General features: G+C 45.1%; 1 protein-coding gene across 1 annotated transcript; it reads right to left on the bottom strand.

The window, feature by feature from the left end:
• Window positions 1-463: 463 nt before the first annotated feature.
• On the bottom strand, window positions 464-19,189 carry fgfr4 (fibroblast growth factor receptor 4). The gene is made up of 21 exons (XM_083926983.1): window positions 18,622-19,189; window positions 16,522-16,723; window positions 13,058-13,230; window positions 12,824-12,974; window positions 12,649-12,699; window positions 11,167-11,436; window positions 10,782-10,871; window positions 10,527-10,693; window positions 10,288-10,411; window positions 9,255-9,445; window positions 8,879-9,017; window positions 8,490-8,683; window positions 7,878-8,023; window positions 7,199-7,320; window positions 7,002-7,112; window positions 6,615-6,805; window positions 5,039-5,161; window positions 4,311-4,381; window positions 4,035-4,172; window positions 3,785-3,890; window positions 464-3,158 (listed from the first exon to the last, which is right to left on the bottom strand). Exons 2-21 carry the CDS (start codon window positions 16,607-16,609, stop codon window positions 2,982-2,984), a joined length of 2,823 nt encoding a protein of 940 aa, XP_083783109.1. The 5' UTR covers window positions 16,610-16,723; window positions 18,622-19,189; the 3' UTR covers window positions 464-2,981.
• Between the last annotated feature and the right edge of the window lie 873 nt (window positions 19,190-20,062).

Below are 20,062 nucleotides of genomic sequence, written 5' to 3'. Positions count from 1 at the left end.
ACATGAAACCCTTTAAAGATCTCCTTAGAGTGTCGTATGAAGAGGATATTGAGCCGGGGAGCATAGAAATGCTCCAAAGCTGGATCTCAAACTCCTAGACGAGCTTCCATCTGTTACAGTTTGAAGACGTGACAAATGTTCATGTGACGAGTCGATGCAAGAGGCTAACTTCGACTAATGTATTGAAACTAAAGTTAACAATGGGATGTGTTAATTAGGAATGAATTGCATGCAGCTGCAGGTAGGGATAACTGCAGCAGGTGAACTCGATGAGCTGACGAGCTCCTGGAACAGCTTTAAGTGACGACGTCGTGTCCTGGTTCGTCAGTTGTCCAGTGAGCACCAGTGTAGCCGACGTGACAGAGACAAGGACACAGAGCTTGTGCTTTATTTTAAATTATACTTTATTTCATATAAAAACAAAAACAAATAAATTAGATATTTCTAAAATAATTCTCTTGAGGAAATGTTTAAGAATGCAGGGACTGCTTACAGTTTTGTATCTGAGCAGATAACTGGAATGTAAAGATGTAAAAATGGATCCGGACACTCGTGTGTGTGTGTAAATGTACGTAAATGCAAAAAGAGCTTCATTCCGAAAACGAGACAACCGACCGTCCCCGGGGGACTGACGGCATGAAAAAGCCAAACGAATGAGGAGAGAAGACACATGAATCTTTCACCCACTAACTGCTCAACTGGTGTCTCACACAGCAACGTGACTGAATGATGCATTTAAAGCATTTTAAGGTGAAACCCTCTATAACACAAAGAAAGAGACTAATGGGAAGAGACACACATTAGCCACATTTTAGCCCCAACCACAGAGTCTGGTGAACTTCCTACAGTGTGAAATCTCTTTTCTGTCAATGCTTATCTTGTTTTGCTGTTGTGATTGTTTTGTCTGTGGTCAGATTCAGGAGGTGGACCCGGGACACACGGGGAGGGGAGGGGGCTTTTCTCTGCAGCTGGTCTGAATCTGAATTAAGATTTGTAATTTAAAAGATGGTGGCTGTGGGGATAAAGATAGGGGCGTTTGGGAAGAGAAGAGACGACATTACCATAATAAGAGCCTCTTCATTTGCACACAAGCCCAAGCTATCCCCACACCACCACCACCACCACCCCCAAAAAACTCCCTCTGGTCCGTAGTCACACCCATTAAGCCTGCAAAGCCCTCATTGTCCGGCCAGGCTGCGGACCTGAGGACCCCTCGCGAACAGATTGGGCTGGGTGAAGGGTTACAGCCAGACAAAGGAGGCTCCCTCCCCCGTCTCCTCTATTTGAAATCAATCACACTGGCTTTCACATTCAGTGCCCCCCCATCCCTTCCTTGTCAGCAGTGACAGTGGGCTTGGGCCCGCTCCCCGACAGACTCCCCCAACGCTGAATTGTCAGTCCTCCCTTTCAGGGTCGAGTCTCTGGACACACTGTCTCTGACCATGTTTACACGCACGCTGATATTCCCAAAATGACAATATTCCGGTTTTTGACACAGCTCATGTAAACATCATATTAACATTAAGACATGTGGGGTATAAAGATAAGATTCAGGTTACAGGAGCATTGTTACCACGGTGAATATTCGTGTAATTTAGGTTGTAAACATCGAAATATCGCCCTTTTCAGAATAAAAGCATGTAAACGTCATCACTGTGGACAGAGAGTAAAGCTGTTGTTGGAGGAAGACCACTTAATGTCGCCACAGGGTTTACGTGGTCGTTCAAACACGTAAATGAGTCTCGTAACCCTCGTTAAGAAATGCATTTGAGCCAAAACATTTCGGTGGTTTCCGTCCAACAACAGCAAAGAGAACTGGAACTCCTTCTGGTGTTCGACCACAAATCCTGGACTGGGGGGTCGAAGCAAGTTTACTACAAAATGACAAATAGAGGGTTTCATTCGCAAAAAATGTATCTTTAAAAGCCAAATCCATCACTTTTTGACCACCTACATTTGGGGTTTTTGTGTTTCTCAGTTGGCCAACTTGTGGATTGTTGGTTGTTTTTTTTAAAGTTGCTGATGCGAACCAATGTTTAGTCGCTTCTGCTGTCAGTTTATGATCTGGGGGTTGACTTGGGGGATCTTTAGAGATCATTAGGTTGGATGGTTCCTTCGTGATTGGATATTTTGGAATGAAACCCAGACATTAAGACAGCTGAGAAAACAGGTTTGGCACTTGAAACACTTTGATTAAATTCCTCTCTCCTCTTCGCCCTCCAATAACCTTCATTTTTGTGTCATTCACAATAATTTATAAAAGGCAATCGTCTCTTCTTTTGTTGATATGTACATACAATATCTTAATATTCTAATATATTCACAGGAAATTGTAAATTCAGGCACTTTGCTGCCGCTACACAGCAACTTCTTAGCACAAGAGATCCTGAGATTTAAGACCGTATTTTCTTTTTTTTTAAATAAGCAAAACAAAAGTAAAATAATCTTATATAGAGAGATTTATATTTAACAATCAGTTTCTTCTTCTTTTTTTTTTTTACCATAGCAAAATAAATCTTTTTTTTTTTGTTTGTTTAGTTAAAAATGTCCGAGGTTTTTCTCGCCCTGGTTTTGGGTTGTGAGACATTGTCTGTGTCCTCTCTGAGGGAGAGTCGATCAAAGAGAGCATGAGCACCGGGGTCTTCTTCTGTGGTGGTTAGTGCCGCAGTTTTCTAACTGTTTTTTATGCACAGTGCCAAAGCTGATAGTCCAAAGTACCACATTTTGTTTGTCCTCCTTTCTTCTGCTCACAATGAAATGTTTTTCTTCAAACCTTCAGTGCTCCATGTGCATACATGTGTGTTTACGTCTGTGTATAAATGCCCACCTATATTTAAGGGCTTCGTCTGGAGCCATAATGGAGGTCCAATGGAAAAACTTCATGATAAAAAACTTTAGAAATGCAGCTGCAGACCTCCAATATGGCCGCCAGTGGATGTGTTACATGTCCGTATACGTGTGGGTGACTTCGGTTGCTAGTCTTATCGGAGCGCCGTCTTCATGTCTATCCGGGAGCGCACATCCTGGTAGCCCAGGAGGCAGGGGTCGGTGGACAAGGCATCGTGGGTAAAAACAGAGTCGTTATCAGAGGAGCAGGAGCTCGACGTGTCCTCGCACGACGGGGAGTACTGCTCGAAGGGCGTCGACAGGTCCAAGTACTGGGGGGAGAGAGAGAGTTTAGACATTAAAGACATGTTGTTGCTCAATAAACTAATTCAGATCTCAAAGGCTTCAGACTACTGTTGATTCCCATTAAATGAAGAGCGTATTTATCGCCTAGAAATGTCAGTGTTTTAGTTCAAGTAAGAACCAAGAAATCAATCACATGAACTATTCACCCGTCTGGGACTCGCCATTGTTTACGACAGTCTGAGAAAATGGAACGAAAGCCCGTTTACCAAACAACATTATCCTGATAACAAACGCTCCCAAGTGCACAGGTAATTGCTATGCAGAATAACGTTATCGGACTTTCCTACTCTGCCTCTGATCGGCTGGCACTTGTTGCCTTCGTTGGTTGCGTTAAGGTTTAGGCATGAGGAGAAGTTGGGGAGACGGCCCTTTGGAGCAACGTGTGTTTGTTTTCAGGATTACGGACTGTTGGGGCTTGGCGTTATAAGATGTCGGAACAATGATTTGACCAAGAAATCAATCCCATGAACTTTAGACTCTTTGCCAGACATTTCACCTCAGACAAACAACTGATTTTGTTTGGGGTTTGTAAGCCCTGGATTCTGCAGACATGGGGACAGCAGGTTATGACAGAGAGGTGTGTGAAACGCACCTCGTCAGAGATTGACAGCAGCACTTTGTCCAGTTCCTCCACCAGCTGTTTGAAGGTCGGCCTCTGGGTGGGAACAGCATGCCAGCACTCGCGCATCATCATGTAGCTACAGAGAGGAAGAAAAAAAACACAACAAAAATGATCTCCATGATCTATAAAATCAACAGGGAGACAAAGACCTTACGTCAGCTTTGCAAATTTAAGTTTAGACTCCAAACATCCTAAAAATTACAAAGACTCTCTGGCTTACAGTTCATGTGTGCAGTTGGAGGGTTTGTCCATTCGGTGTCCCTCCTTCAGCAGCTTAAAGAGCTCCTCGACGGGGATACCAGGGTACGGTGAGCCTCCCAGCGTGAAGATCTCCCACATCAATACGCCAAACGACCACCTGAGTGCGACAAGGAAAAGGAGGAGATCAGGACAAACGTTTACTTTTGCATTTCAAGATATGATTCAAGTAGGTTTCTGTTGGGAGTTGATGAGTACAACTCCTGCAGGTGTTTTGCATACGAGAAATTGGACTTACACGTCGCTCTGGTGTGTGTAGACTCTGTCGAACAAAGCCTCTGGTGCCATCCACTTCACCGGTAGCCGTCCCTGCAGAACAGACGTTAGATACGTTAGAGCCTCACCTTCGTTCACCACAACAACTCAACTACTTTTTTTTCTTTCTGTCTCGTTGTAAGTTTTTTTTTTCTTTCGCTCACAATCCTCCCCCTCCTCCCCTTCCTCCCTCCTTGTCTCTCCTCTTTTCTAATTAAGTCCCATTAAGCCTGCTGCCAATCAGGGGAAAACATCAGACAGACATCTTTCCTGAGGAGTATTAAAGCTTTAAAGGGACCTGGCTGAGGAGCAGACATGTTCACCTTTTGAATGTCTTGACATGGACATATTTAATTTGTTTGACTGAATGGTAATAAGGGGAAATAAACTTTTTAGCAGTAATTGAGCTGTAGTCTTAGGCTGCATCCACAATATTATGTTTTGTCAGCTGTTTCCATCCGTCCAGACTAAAACCCTGGAGTTTTAAAACTAAAAGGGAGTCTGCTGCATTTCCAAACATCTCCATTTTGAGGGCTCTGAAATGCCGAAGTAATGTGGACGTAGCAAAAGTTATGCATTTTAAAATGAAAATGAAGTAGTTTGGACATAGCCTAACTGCCGCTGTTAAAACGTTCCACTACAAACGTGCCGCTACAAACGTGCCGCTACAAACGTGCCGCTACAAACGCGCCGCTACAAACTGTCACTCACGTTGGTGGTTTTCTTGTAGTAGTCGATCTGGTGGACTCCTCTGGCCAGGCCAAAGTCAGCAATCTTCATAACGTTGTCCTCCGTCACCAGAACGTTTCTGGCTGCCAGATCTCTGTGGATGCACTGCAGAGAGAGAAGCGAGACCATTAAAGACTGACACAAACCCCTAAAGTGAGCGTAAAGCTAAATCAGTTTAATGGGCTCACAGATTTAATGTCCACTTTGTTGCCATTTGTTTTTAACACCACTCTCCCTTTGGTGACAGCATAAACTTACATTAAACAAGGAGCTAACTAAACTTTATTATCAAAGCTTTCACATTCATCAAATGCTTTTTTGACTCGGGACTTGTGACGCGGCGTGTTCTCGTCTGCTTCGGGCCGCGGTTTGGCGAGAACGTGTAAAAACATGGAGGTAGGAGCGGTAAATGATTCACTGCAGATTTTCTCCAAAAATTAAAAGACTTGGGAATCTAAAGTCAACACACAGCGCCTTGTTTTAGCCAATGCTACAAAATTAAAATGTCTTTATATAGAAACCCGGGAGTTTAAAGAAAAAAACACAAACCCTTTGGGAGGAAAAAAAAACAGAAAGGCACTGTTTGCCCACATTGAATGGATGTCATTAAGTTTATTTTGGTTTTCATTCGAAATAGATGTGGGATTTGTGGGAACGTGCAAAATGAACCAGCCTTGGTTTGTGGGTCTCCCCATAATGGAGGGTTAGTTTTAGGCTTTTGCATTCTTAGGAGGCCGTAGAGCCAGAAACCTGATGCCTGCACCCAGACGACGGCTCGGCTGCCTGTTTGCTAACAGATTTATGGCACCGCTAAAAAAGGACAAAGCCTTTGCGACGGAGGGGACAGACAGATGGATGGAGAAGAGTAAACAGGACTGAAGCTGCTGCAGCTTTCTGCTCAGGAATGCCTGTCTGAGACACCGGCTGGCAGACAAAGAGACGTGTTGATAAGAAGCGCATAGACAATAGTGCATGCTGGGAAAATGAAAGGAATAGAAACATTAGGGGGGTTGGGGATGGGAAGAGAAGAAAGCAAGAAAGAAAGAAAGAAAGGGGACAGAGAACGGCACGAGAGGTCCATCTGAAGGCCAAGTGCTCAATACAAAAACAGTGAATTACACAAAGAAGCTGATAACAAAACCCAACTTCTGACGTAATTTACTGTCCTGCTTCTATTGTGTGGCTCTATTTCCCATCCAGGGACGCGGACACATTTTAATGTAATGAGGTCTGATATGTAAAGTTACTTGAGAACACCTAAAAACCATAACTTCTAGTTGATGCTCAGAGGATTAATCGATTATCTAAATAGTTGTCAGTTAACTTCCCATCAGTCGACCGTCAATTAATCAAATCATTTCTGCACTAAATCTGAGCTTCCTGACATGTTTACCAACTGCTGGTGAAAAGGACAGGAACTTTCTAGACAACAAAGTGCCCAAATGTATAATTATACCACCAAAATAAGAATTTGAGACTAGTATAATCGCCTATTGCATCCATGAAACGCTTGCAGGAATTATCAGCAGCCACCAGAGACTCTTCAAAGTAAACGCACCCTTTTCGAGGCCAGGTACTCCATCCCTCTGGCCACCTGGTAGGCGCAGGACAGCAGGTCTTTGAAGGTGAGCTGCTCTTCAGGCACCTTGGTCACATCAAAGGTGTAGTCCATGCCTGGGGGTCTCCGGGCCCGCAGGTACTCCCTCAGACTTCCTTTGGACGCATACTCCACCAGCACATACAGAGGGCCTGAGGGGGGAAACACAAACAGGATAAAGGACGGGGTTGTTTCTATTGTAGTTTGAGCCTGGAGGCTTTTGGACCACCATCGTTGACGCACTCACTAAATTAACTGTTTGTTGAGATTTACAATAACAAGCCTAGTATTAGAGGAACCCTCTGTTCTGCCAAAATAAAAACCACAGTGAATAAGTCAGGCACTCACCATCCTGCGTGCAGACTCCGAGCAGGTTAATGATGTTCTTGTGTTTGTCCATCACCTTCATCAGCTCCATCTCTGAGATCAGGTCTGCCAGGTCTTTGTCTGTGGCGTCATCTTTAAGGGAAACATACTTTTATTTAGAGAAGACAGCAGACTTCAGCTCATCTCTCGAGTTATTTTTGTCATAATTTCTGTTCTACCTTTGAGCATCTTAACCGCCACAGTGGAGGCTGGGTCCGGAGAGTCTTTGTTGATGCCGTAGGCCTCAGCTCTGACCACCTGCCCAAAGCAGCCTTCTCCTAGAGGTTTGCCCAACGTTAAACTAGAGAGAGAAAGAGAGAAAGTTAAGTATGTCCAAATGAAAAATGTACAAATCCATAATTTGGGGCTCTGGTTTCCTAAAACATAGGTTGGGTAGAGCCAAAAATGGGCTGCGGCCTCGTTTCTTTTTAGGTCCCCACACACAATGTTTCAACGAGTCCCAAAAGCCAAACTAAACTTAGTGAAGAAATACTCTCTTTTCCTTTGAGTAAACTCCGTAAAGGGGGCTACACATTTGTCTGATATTCCGCGATATTCCGAAACCCCATAGAAACAACCCTGGAGTTGTTGGAGTCCAGTCTACTCCTTCCAAAAAGATAATTCATGATTTGACATTTGGACTCTAACCCATTCCGTGCTTTAAGAGATTTCTGTTTTCATTTTAACTCCTTGTAGACTGTAAAGAGATTTTTTGGACTCTTAGGCTTTTGGAACGATAGCCCGTTGGATGGCATCCCTCTGCAAACATGTCTTTCATAATAACTTCAAACATAGAGAGTAGAGTGTGATTTCTTTGCAGATGATGACAGAAGTTACTCTAACTTGCAGATAACTTACTTCTCCCTGGGGAACTCCCATTCTGGGTCGTAGGGCAGTTCAAACTCCATGACTCCAGCCAGCATGGGAGAGCAGCTGGACGAGAGGCGAGCCACCCTCATAAGCGACGCGCTGGACTTCCCTGATGAGTTGGACTCCACGGAGTACTGAAGGAAGAAATACAGAAAATTTAGCCAGTGGGAACAGGTGGAAAGAATCCGGCGAAACTGGACCCCATTGGTTTTTTTTTGGTATGAAAATCCATTAAATAAGCCATGGGGATTTTTTGTTGATCAACCATGATCAACCATGTATAGAGAATACCTGGCTACTGCAGAGGTTTGGTGCTATTTTGAGTAAAATTAGTGGTTAAAAAAAATGCCGTTTGGATGCGTTCAGCACACCCCCGAGCTAATTAGTGCTGGCCCTTTGGGGCTGTTGGCGTCTCTCCAGGCATTCTTTATACATGGTTGATCAATGAAAAAAACAGTATCCATGGCTTATTTGATGTAGACTCATGCTGACAAAAGACCATGAAGTTAATTTTTGCCGGGCTTAAACTTTAAGGCTTTAAGTCATAGTCTACTAGCTACTTTACAATGTTATAGAAGACAGACTTTACGCGACCTTTACCTGTCTGCGAAGAGGAAACTTTGAGAGCTTCTGGACGGGGAGGGCATCAAACGGCTCCCTTCTGGGGTGGACCTGCATTCGACACAAGACCACGATGATGATGGCCATGATCAGAGCCAGGAAACCGCAGGCGTAGATGATGATGTCCGTGTACTTGGTCTCCATGGTGTCCATAGCGTCTGCTGCTTCTTCCTCTGTAGGAAGTGGGGATTTTAATTTATTTTTTGTCAGTACGGAGCTCTCACTAGCTAAATCTCTTGCAGCCAAGAATACCAAGTTGTGCAGTGTCCTATTTAAGAAAGTCAATGACAATGCAGGTTTAAATCATTCAAGCACTTAAGTGAATTATTTTCCGTACTGACTTCTGCGGGCTTCAGTTCGTTCTTTACCTGAGAGGACGGTGAGCCAGGCGGACTGGTGAGCAAATCCGATTGAATTCCCAGCCAGACACGTGTACTCTCCTGCATCCTCCATGGTAACTTTGGACAGGTAGAGCACCTCCACCTCTGACATGTTCAGACTGCCCGTCTGCACAACACAAATGCAGAAAAACAATCAATTAGAATATGTCAATCATCATAGTCCAACCTCTTCTTTCAACTTCCACTAGAGGCTTTTACTGTTGTCGACTGTTCTTTGCAAATGAATGCTACTTTTTTGAGCACTTCTATGTCAGCAAGTCAATTTGTTACAGCAACTAAGAGCAGATACAACAGGTTCTTTAGATAAATAACAGAAACATACTTTAGCTGAAGTTTGACTAACCTTGAGGACTCGAACATAGGGCGTCCCATCAGAACCATAGCGGCTGCCGTTCCTTTCTATGTGTTTGAGCCACTGGATGTGAGGCTGAGCGTCGCTGTAGACCTTACAATGGAACTGGACGTCGCTGCCCACCACTGCTGTGGTGTTAGCTGGCAGACCAGCCTGCAGGATGGGCCTGTGTGGGGAACGCTCTGTGTCGGGAAGAAATCAAAGGAGAGATGAGCAAAGATGAAAGATAGCATTGAGCTCCAGAGAAACCAGCTAGAGCTTATAGGATTTACTTTAAGGTGCTTTGGGGACATGGAGAAAGAGATTTAACTGATGTGCTTGGGTCCAGAAATTCCCCTCTCAGCAGGAGTTCATGCAGACAGGACGAATGTGGGGGAGCTGTGGCTATAGACCAACAGATATTTGGCTGTTTAACAGCCGACAAACATGATTGCTTTGTAAACAAAGGTCTAAAAATGCCCAGCAGTTGTCACTGTCACATATAATGTGTTTGCATGCTGGCATACAAGAACAGGAAATGTCATTTTGGGATGAAAACCGGTTCCATTAGCGTGGCTCTTTGTCAGCTGGTCGCCAGGCTCTCTTTGATCTGTGCTTACTCTCGCTCTCTGATCTCGTTAGTTGTCTCGTTAGTCTTCTCCCCCCGTCGACGGAGACGGAAACTGACCCCACAGTGGACTGACAGCGAACAAATGAACAAACAAACCGCAGCCCTGCTCGATCTGCTGTCACAGGTCAGGTAGAAAACTGGTGTGGACGCCTGACCGTCCACATCCTGCCCAGGCGCCCATGTCCCCCTTCTGCTAACCCCCCTGTTATCCCCTCCATCAGACTGGAGGCTTTTATTCGAAGGCATCATGCTTTTTTCAGACTAATAACTGGAGCTGGCTTTGCCATGAATACAGTCTCAAAGCATGGAAACTCTGATGTCCGTTTTGCTGAATTGAATAATTCAACCTATGACATGAAATGTTTTGATTTGCACACTCTCTGACACTGATGTCCTTGAACATCCCTTTCTTACCCAGAACATCGAGGACATAGCTGTGAGTGATGGAGCCGTATTTGTTGTCCACCACACAGGTGTAGTTTCCTCTGTCTGAAGGGACGACACTCTCCATCACCAGGCTCCAGTGCTGATGTCTCAGCTAGCCCAAAAAAACAGACAAAAATACATCAGTATGGATGGACACTCATGCAACTTTACAGGCTCCAATATAATTTTCATTCAGCTTTATTTAGGATATCAGACGCCATCCTAACCTTGATGCCTCCGATGCGGTGCTCTCCTCTAAATTCACGTCCGTTTTTGAGCCAGCGGATGCTCGGCATGGGGCTGCCCATGGCCGGACAACGAAACTTCACCGTGTTGCCTGCAGGAACAGCGTACAGCTTCTTCTCCATGCGCTGGGTGTGGGTCCAGTACGGACCTGTATGGACAGAGAACAGCCCGTGAGTCGTGATGAAGCCTGGAAGTGGAGAATTCCTCAAGGAACAACAACACCAACAACAACACACCTCTGGAGAAGTAAACCTGGTCGTTCTCAACCTCAGGCGATGAGTCCTCCAAGCCGTTGTCCTCATCGTCGTCCCCTGACCCCAACAAGTCTGGAAAGAAATAAAGGCAATATGAAGGGAGACGCCTGATTCAGCTTGTTTTGTCTAAAGATAATCAGTTTACTATCTTAAATATTTAAGAAAAGCAGCAAATATTCACATTTTAGAAGCTGTAACCAGTTTATTTTTTAGCATTTTGGTTTGTTTCATATAAGATTGGCGGCCATGGTTCTTAACTTGGCTCACACTATTCTGATTTACAACAAATATTATCACCAACTCTGACATGAAACACAAATCTTATGGCAATCAGACCCCTGTCAGTCAACGGCGTTGGCGTCCGTACCTGCCACAGTGATGGTGAAGTTCCTAACAGGCTCTTTGTTTCCCCGGAGAACACAAACATACACGCCAGAGTCCTCGTATGTCACGTCTGTGATCTCCATGATGACGCCGCGGATCTGGAAGCGGGGCGTGGGCAGAACCCGGACTCCATCCTTGTACCAGTTGACCGCCATGCCGGGACGGGTGCTCATGTCACAGCGCAGTTTCAGGACGTTACCCGGCTCTAGCAGAAGATGTTCTGTGGTGTCCTCACTCAGATCCTCAAGAACATCTGTTGGAACCAAAGAACGTCGGTATAACTTTGGGTCTGTACATGTAATTTCTCTTAAAGTATTTCCTTCAGCGACGCTCAGGCCAGTCAGCAGATTATTTCTTCATCTCCCTTCTAAAGCAAGTATCCGTCCCCTCAACTATGACCTTCAACACTTCAACCCCATTATCTCCTCTCCCTACATGCACACAAAGAAATTACCATAGAGACCAGGAGGCCTGACTGACCCAACACAACCCCCTCCTCCTCCTCTTCATCTTTTTGTTCCCCTGTGGATTATTGAGGACTGAGAGCGATCTAGCAAACACTGCAAACTCCCTCCCAAAAAAGAAGAAGAAGAAGAAAAGAAAGAGAGGCTGAAGCTAATGAACATGTTGCAGCGTGACAGTGGACAGAGAGTAAATCTGAGGGGCGGTGAAGCTTCACTGGAGACCTAAGTGAGCGACAGAGGTTCACTCCAGCCTGGGGACAGTTTGTCCTGTCTTTTCTGGGGTTTTACAGACTTATTCTTTATAGCGGCGCAAGCTTAATCTCCTGAATCATCCGTTTTTCCAGAAATTGTAATGAACAAAAAGTATAGCAACTAATGTAAGCTTAGCAGGAATAGCTGGTTTTCAGTCACGTGATTATGATGATTTTCTCATGGCTGGACGGAAGTAAAAATTACGATAACGTCTACGGAGGAAACCTTTCACGAGAGTCCGTATTGTAATGATTTTAGAGCCAGTTTCTTAGACAAAGATACAATGAATTACATAGTAAATATGTTGTGCTAGCTGTAGTGGCTATACATGTAACATCCACAAACTTGCAACACATCTTAACGATGACATTAGCCTTACAGTCGCTTATGTTTCAAAGTAAACCACTCTCAGAGCCAAACAAAACACAGCTGAAGACTTGGATTATTGCAAAGGAGGATGGAAAGGTCATAGCAACGACAAAGTGGTCGCAGCAGTTTGTGTATAAATCCTGCATAACGTGTTCAAAATGCTACAGTTAAGTGTAAGTTTTAAGATAAGATGGGGACAACAACCAGGTTGTGTCCTTGAGGTTCTTAAAGTCCTTTTGTGCACGTGTGTGCACCTCAGTCAGTCTGGTTGTGGTCTTCTAGTCTGAGACTAAGCGCTGGGATTTGTCTTCCAGTGTATTGTAAGCCTAAAGTAGTTTGTGATTACACAACTGTTTTCCAGCATGAGAGTGTGAAGTTACCTGATGGGATGTCAGCAGCGGTCAAGTCCACAGTTCTGGAAATGATGCTCCCTGTGGAAGAGGGAAGTTAGGGGTTAGTTAATAGCACGATGCCCGGTCAGACAGAGGCTGAATTGTAGTGTAATTGGGGGTAAAATCTTTCAGAGGGCTTGTTGGTGTGATAAGAGTGTCTTACCAGGGAGAACCTCCAGCCACGCCGACTGCATGTCCTGAACCGTCTGTCCTGCGTGGGTGCTCTCAGCCATGCAGATGTACTCTCCTGCATCCTCCAGACTGATGTTGGACAGATGCAAAGTGTTCACCTTGGACGCGTTGCTCTGCAGGGCCTGTGTGGAGGAGAGTTCAACATTGCATATATGGTATCTAATATGATGAGGACAGGAAATAGTTTGTTTGTGTCTGTCCTCACCGTTAGAGCTCTGAGACGACGTGGTCCTTCCTGGATGACCTCCGTTTTCAGCCACTGGACCTTGGCAGACGCCGGCCGGTGGACTTTACACACAAGCTTCGCATGACCACCCACCACCCCTGTGGTGTTTTCTGGGTAGCCCGGCACGATCAGAGGCTTGGAGACCCGGAGATCTGGATGAAAGGGAGGGTAGAGAAGAAAAACATGAAAGATAGAAAATCACTTTAGATATTGTGGAGGAGAGAATTTAATAAGATTAATTTCTAATACTTTTTTTTGAAAGATTCTGATTACATCGTTATATACCTGATCCCACACTTAATGTTATAGTTATGTCCCAGAATAATGGAGTTCTGATAAACTGCTACCGACCTCCTTGGTCTGAACTCGCTCTTGAGTCAACGTGACACAAATTTTCGAACACACCCTGGTTTCAGTTTACCTCTGAGAGGTCCGACAACAGAAGTACACCATGTTCCCCGTCATTTAATGCCACTAGGAGCTGGTGATAGAGTGCCCTGATAACCCGGCTAGTATGGTGTCACCTTCAGCCACAGTGCCATCCATTCACTGGGTCACTCGCCTATTTATGTGCTCGCCCACTCACTTGTTGGAGCATATGTGCGCCCTGGCCAGGGACCTTGCTCGCTGCTCAGTCACTCAGAACGAGCAATTTTCCAGGGCAATTTTCTGTCTGATTGCTTCCTGCGAGCGCTTAGTGAAAAGGCAATCTGTTCCCTTGTTCCAGAGTGAAGTGCTGCCCAGAGTGCATGTGGAGGTAAAGCTTTCAGGAGCTCACACACACACACACACACACACACACATTCACGGCTAAGACACTGAGTGGAAAAGCAGAAACGCTGATTGGTCAAAGCAGCCTAAAGTACACCAAATCAAAGGAAATGTGTTGCTAACTAATATTAAGCCATACATCGTCATCTAATGGAGCAAACACAGTGAAACAGTGTGCAGAAAATGACACACACACTTACAGCCGTGCTAATGAACTTGCAGAGACGGGGATGCTGCCCTGAAGATGAACCCGCGGCAGAGTGTGAATTGTCACCCAGAGGCGAGGGGGCAAACAAAACACAACACAACACAAACAACCCGCTCGGACGGTGGGAGCCGTCCACCAGGCCGCCGGCCGGCTGCGCTGGCATAGCGGAGCGGTGCCCTCTGTGGAAACCAGTCGGGACAATGGGGAGTCTCATTGCCCTGACATGAGGAACACAGCAGCCGCTACAGGTCTACTTTATAACTGCAGAAACTTCTGAAAACATGACGCTGGAGAATGACTGAAGTTTCATCCAATCAGGTCAGTTTGCTGCTTTAATTCGAGAAAGTGGACCTTGAGTCTACAAGGTCAAGAATGACCCTCGACAGCAGTTACTCGTATAAACAGTTATTAAGAGGTTTTGCTCTCGTGCGTCAGCATATATCATCAGATTTATTGTGTTTCTTATATTTTGTTAGCGATCATTCATCCTCTATTTATGTAGCAGTTACAGATGTTTCAGATATTTTAATAAACCTGAATCTGAACACAAATAAACCCAGTTATTAGAGCAGAGAGCAAAGCAAAAGATGCATTTGGGACGTTTATGTGAAGTTGATGATGCTATTTTCTTTTTTAAAAACACACATCTTTGTTGGAGGAAGATGTTTTTTAATCTATCTTAAAGAAAAACGGATCAAACCAGCCAAGTTTCTGACCATCCTTCAAACTCTGACGTCTGTGTACATTTCCTGTTTGTATGCTTGTGTTGCTGTTTACAGGTGAGGAGCAGCCGAAGAGTGCAGACAAAAGCTGCACTCAGACTTTTCTATAATCTGTAATGACGTGGAAGTAAACACGACTGAAAATAAGTTTCTCCGGGGGAGGAATCCCTGCATTTAGCAGCGTACGGTTAGTAACTTTAGATGTATAATGACAGAAAACGCCTGCGGGCTGAGAATACCTCCAAGATATTTATATAAGCTTTGTCAGATAAAAAAAAAATGTTTTTCTTTCAATATTTCTTCTTTTTCATCCTAAATTTTCTCTTCATCATATCCCTCCTGAGATGAGACTGCAACACACCCTGTCAGGAGTCGGAGCAGTGCATTGTGGGTCCCATTTTAGTAGACAAGTCTGCCTTTCTGGGGTTTGTTTGCCTGGCCTGTCACATTTAAGGTCACGGAAACGTCGTAAAACGGGGCCAGTGAGCAGCACAGTGTCCCTGTGGTTACTTCTTATTTATATTTTTGACTCTCTCACTCTCTCTTTCAAACTCGGTGCAGACTGATTTAGAAGAGACAGACAGAAGAGTCGAACTTATCAACGGAGCATCGCGCCGGAAAAGGGTCAAAAATGGTCATATGTCATTGTCATAGTAGGGGTTTGTCCAGTGGGAAAGGGGCTTTATTCTGATAGTTATATGCTGTATTGAATCTACCTCTAATCCCAACTTTTCAACTGATTATTAAGACTTCCAGGATTCCACAGAGCTGCGTTTTATTGTGGTCCACATTTGTGCTGCAGTGGCAATAACACTGATAATCACACGTTAACACGCTCCACTGACTACAAAGTCATTATAAGGAGGTTTGTTTGTGGAGAGGCTTGGATCATTGAAGACGTCCTGAATCAAATTATTTGTGTGCAGAAACTTGGGAAGCGGTCTTGTAGTGGGGGAACTGTTTGAAGATAAAAGTTGTGCCTCAACACCTGCAACCTGCACGTTTTTACGACCTCGAGATCTTTCTATCATCAATTCTACTTTGACTCTTCACTCATCCGTCTTGTAGCCTGAGAGGTTGTTTTTTTTTCTTCTTCTGCACACTGTCGTCTGAACGAGCAAGCCCCGGCTGGCTCTCGCGGGGGCCCTGAAGTACAAAGTGGGACCACAGAGACAGAGAAGACGCCGCTTCAACAGCCCACTTTGTCTTTCATCACACAGAAATATCACCTGGCCCTTTAATGTGATCACAGCAAACACCTAATTTGACTGACTGTATTGAACAAGTACACAGGTTAACTCAATGGAAACATTTTAAGGGAACTGACTGGTCCCCCCCCCCCCCCCCTGCAGCTGGCACACAGCCATGCTGATTTACACTTCCGAGCCCCAGGGCCTCGGTTGGATCAGGTAGCTCAGTTTACGGCAGCAAAAACACTGAAAGTTTCTTTTTTTTTCCCCTCTCCCTCCAAGACTCGTCATTTTTCTTGTCACCTTCACTTCCTCTGCCGTCACGGCTGCCAAGAAACTGACACTTTCTAAGAAGGGAAAGTGGGCTGACTGAAACCTTTACAGATACATTACATAGTTAGCAGTTAAGTGAGATACAATAAGACCGTTCATCCGCGTGCTTATCTAACTTTTATGCAACTCAACCCCCTCCAAAAATAAGGACGGAAAGCATCTGTAAAGCATCTTAGAGCGCGTTTGTTTTCTAGTTCCAGGCATCTCTTCAGCTCTTACCTTTAGTCCGTCCTTCGTCGATGGCCCTGGTTGAGACTCTGTCCATCAAACAGAGCAGAAGAGCACAGAGTGTGCAGATCCTCTCCATCTTCTTCACGTGCGTCTTCTGGTTTTAAAGGGTCGAAATATACGTTTGGAAGCCTGGAGTTGGCCTCACACTCCGGTCCCTGGCATTGGGAACTTTAACCTCTAAATCTGGATCCTGCAGACGCAAACAAACAAAGACGACAGGAGACGGTTATCTGCTGATCACAGGTCTTTCTGGAGGGCAGCCAAAGACACAAACCTCTCTGCTCACTTTTACACCGGGTGGAGAAAGAAACACAAACAGTTGTTGAGACAAATAGTAAAAGAGGCTGTTTTGACTGTGAGCAGCTGTATTCTTCACCAGATGTCCCGCTGACTGTGCCGCTCTTCGGTCTTAACATTGTCCAGGGTCTCCTGCGTCATGAATAAGGAGCAGGGCTGTTACCGCCTGTTGTTTGTCATTGGATGGCCCGGCACAGACTGCACCGGGATAATGGGCCCTGGCTGGGAAAACACTTGAAACTTGCCAGGAAGCTTCAGAATGTGAAGGAGCAGCAGGGACTGGACCGGCAGGTTGTTGAGACTCTAGCTGGAAACAGGTGACTGCCCGCTGGAGCATCCTGTGCATCTCATCTCTATGTGACCACAGAGGGCACCTGTGGTCCTCTAAATCTGAGCGTTTTACATCACTAATAACTTTAACCTTCACTACAGTCCGATTAATAGATTCTCATTTAATCCACTAACTGTTTGGTCCAGAAAATTGCCTGGAAATAGTCGAATAAAGGCCCATCACAGTGTCTCACCAACAATCCAAAACCTCCAAAGATTTAGTTTAATATTACAGAAGGGAAAGAAAAGCAACTGTACACCTCAGTATTATAGTTGGAACTCAGATTAAGGATCTATATTTGGCGTGTATGTCCAAAAAATAATCCAAAATACTTGAATCCTCCTCAGTTTCAGCTCTGAACTTGCCTTAAACTTAAGAAACACTGCTGAATGCATTACAGTTGTTTTAGGATGAAATGATCCATAGTGCAATAAATACCTTAATAAACATGAGAGGACGTGATTATTACAACTGGAAATATTATTAAAAACTACTTCAATAAACACATTTAAGCACATGAACTCACCCTGCACCCAAACGTTAAACTCTAAAGATCATTAACGGAATAATCGTGGGTTTATTTTCTGCAGCGGGTCGGGGCCAAATACGCACAGGCGCCAGACCCCGGTGCGTGCGCCCCATGCACGCAGGCCGCGCCCACACACACACACACACACACACACACACACACACACTGCTGAATGAAACGTATTCTCTCTCAATTAAGGACTGGAAAGAACTTTTTCCTCCTGGTGCCTTACTTCTGCTGCTGCAGCCAAAACTGTGCCGTGTGTCCTGAGAGCAGAGAGGAGCTTCACTCCGGAGGCTTTTATGTGTTTTTGAATGTGCATCCTTCTGTCACTTAAACCCCGCTTAATAAATCCCCCGATCTGCTGTCATTGTCTAATGTTGTCAGTAAATCGATCAGATCAATTCAAAAAGAGTGTCTGACATCCTGGGATCAATAGATATGTGGACTTCCCCCACAGAAGTGTCTGCTCGGGTCACTTTTGGGGGACAATATATTAACTTTACGCGGGTGGAACAGCAACGAAATGAGTCATTTTGAATCATTTATTATGCAGGATTCCTGTGATCCATGGCGTGGTGTGACAGTTCAAACTTCCCTCCTGATGTGGAAGCTTCGAGGTCTCACTTTGAGTGTTTGGAGCCGTTGTAAAACACAACTTCACCTTTATATTAACAGCCACAGTTAAAACGTTTAAAACAACAAACCGTGGATTTCCAGTGAAAGTGAGTGGGAGTCCCGGTTGAGTTGGACACGTCTTCCCTCTCGTGTCTTATTTGAAGACACTCTTGTTTCATGAAAAAGCGGAATTATAAAGCTTTTGTGGCTTTAAGAGGCTTTACGGAATTAAAGCTTTTAAATCGTGATCTACGGGGAAACACTGCGCCTCTGAAATGAATGAAAGAACAACTGTGCAGCTGGATTCACCCACCTCTGCTCCCCGGTCTTTCCGCGCAGGGGTCTGGCTCCAGGGGGTGAAACTCACTCCTTGTCCCGGTCGATTCGGGTGAATATTGGAATCCTCATTTGGAGCTGTGGTGCCGCTGTATCCTTACCTCCAAAACACAGTCTGTGAGCGGCTGCTGTGTATCCGGTTTGAAAACGAAAAGCTTATAAATCCATCAAAAACAGCCCCGGGGAACATGAACGACAGCTGCCCTGAGGAAAGGAGCTGTGATCCCCCCCCCTCTCGGGCAAAGTCCACTGCGGCCGGCCGCTCAGAGGACTAAATCCATGGAGAGAAAGAAAACCGAACACGGAGCGAGAAAGTGGATTTGCGCAAACAAATCAACCTTTTCTCGCTGTGAAAGTGTTAAAAAAAGATCCGAGGTGGCGAGAGAAAGAGATTGATAGAGGGTGATATAAAACAAAACAAAAAAAAACGTGCCCCGTAGTTCAGAGTCCCGTCCTGGTTCAACTGTAGACTTGGATCAAACTCTTTGCGGTGCGTCTTTACGCAGCGCCTCTCCTGTGTGAGTGTATCCCGGTCAGATCTGAGCTCTGCCGCTAAAAATGTGTCGCTCAGCCTTCAGTCGTCAGCAGAGAGAGGGAGAGAGAGAGAGAGAGAGAGAGAGAGACTGCGTCCTTCACACAGCAGCCCTACTATAGCACACTGCTGCTCTTCGGACGGCAGTCACAACAACAATGGTCTGAGAGCGGCCAGGGGAGGAGGAGGAGGGAGAGAGAGAGAGGGAGAGAGAGAGAGGAGGAGGAGGAGGAGGGGTGCGCTTCTGTTACCCCCACACTAAAAGCAGCCCCCGTCCCTCCAGAGAGATGGCAAATAAAACCCAGGACCCTCTGCCTCTCCCTCCTCTCCACGGGGCACAGCTCGCTCAGTTCCTGTAATCACAAGTTACCCAACGTTTATTATTTTGTGAGTAAACTACACTTTTTTTTATATTGTCTCCTGCAGCAGCCACGCACGTGCCACATTAACCACATAAATCACCTCTTTTCCTTTTGTTTTTGCCACATAATTTATTGCCGCTTAATTGCCCTTTTATGCAAACAGAGCATCAAAGCCTCTTTTTTTAGAAGACGCGCTGAATGAAGGAGCTGCAGAGAGGGAGTGCGGCGGACTGCCTCCATGTTTTTAATTGCATCAGTAAAAGAATGGGAGAGCATAATAATCCCATTAGCTGCAGCACAGATTCAAGATGTTTTTATCAGCTTAACACCCTGAGCCCTAGTGTCAGAGTCAGACCTCAGGGCTGTTTGGAGAAGACATGAAAAGCAAGTTATTACCGTGGATGACAGAAGGATCCATCAGCATTAGATCAGCACGCAGAAAACCTCTGATGATGACAATAAAGTGATGAAAATGTGACTCTAACATCACATGAACACACTCACTCACGCATCAATGTCTCCTT

This window comes from Echiichthys vipera (assembly GCF_963691815.1).
Source record: "Echiichthys vipera genome assembly, chromosome: 14".
NCBI lineage: Eukaryota > Metazoa > Chordata > Actinopteri > Perciformes > Trachinidae > Echiichthys > Echiichthys vipera.
Note: the sequence above shows the minus strand (reverse complement) of the source record. Positions and strands in the feature narration are given on the sequence as shown.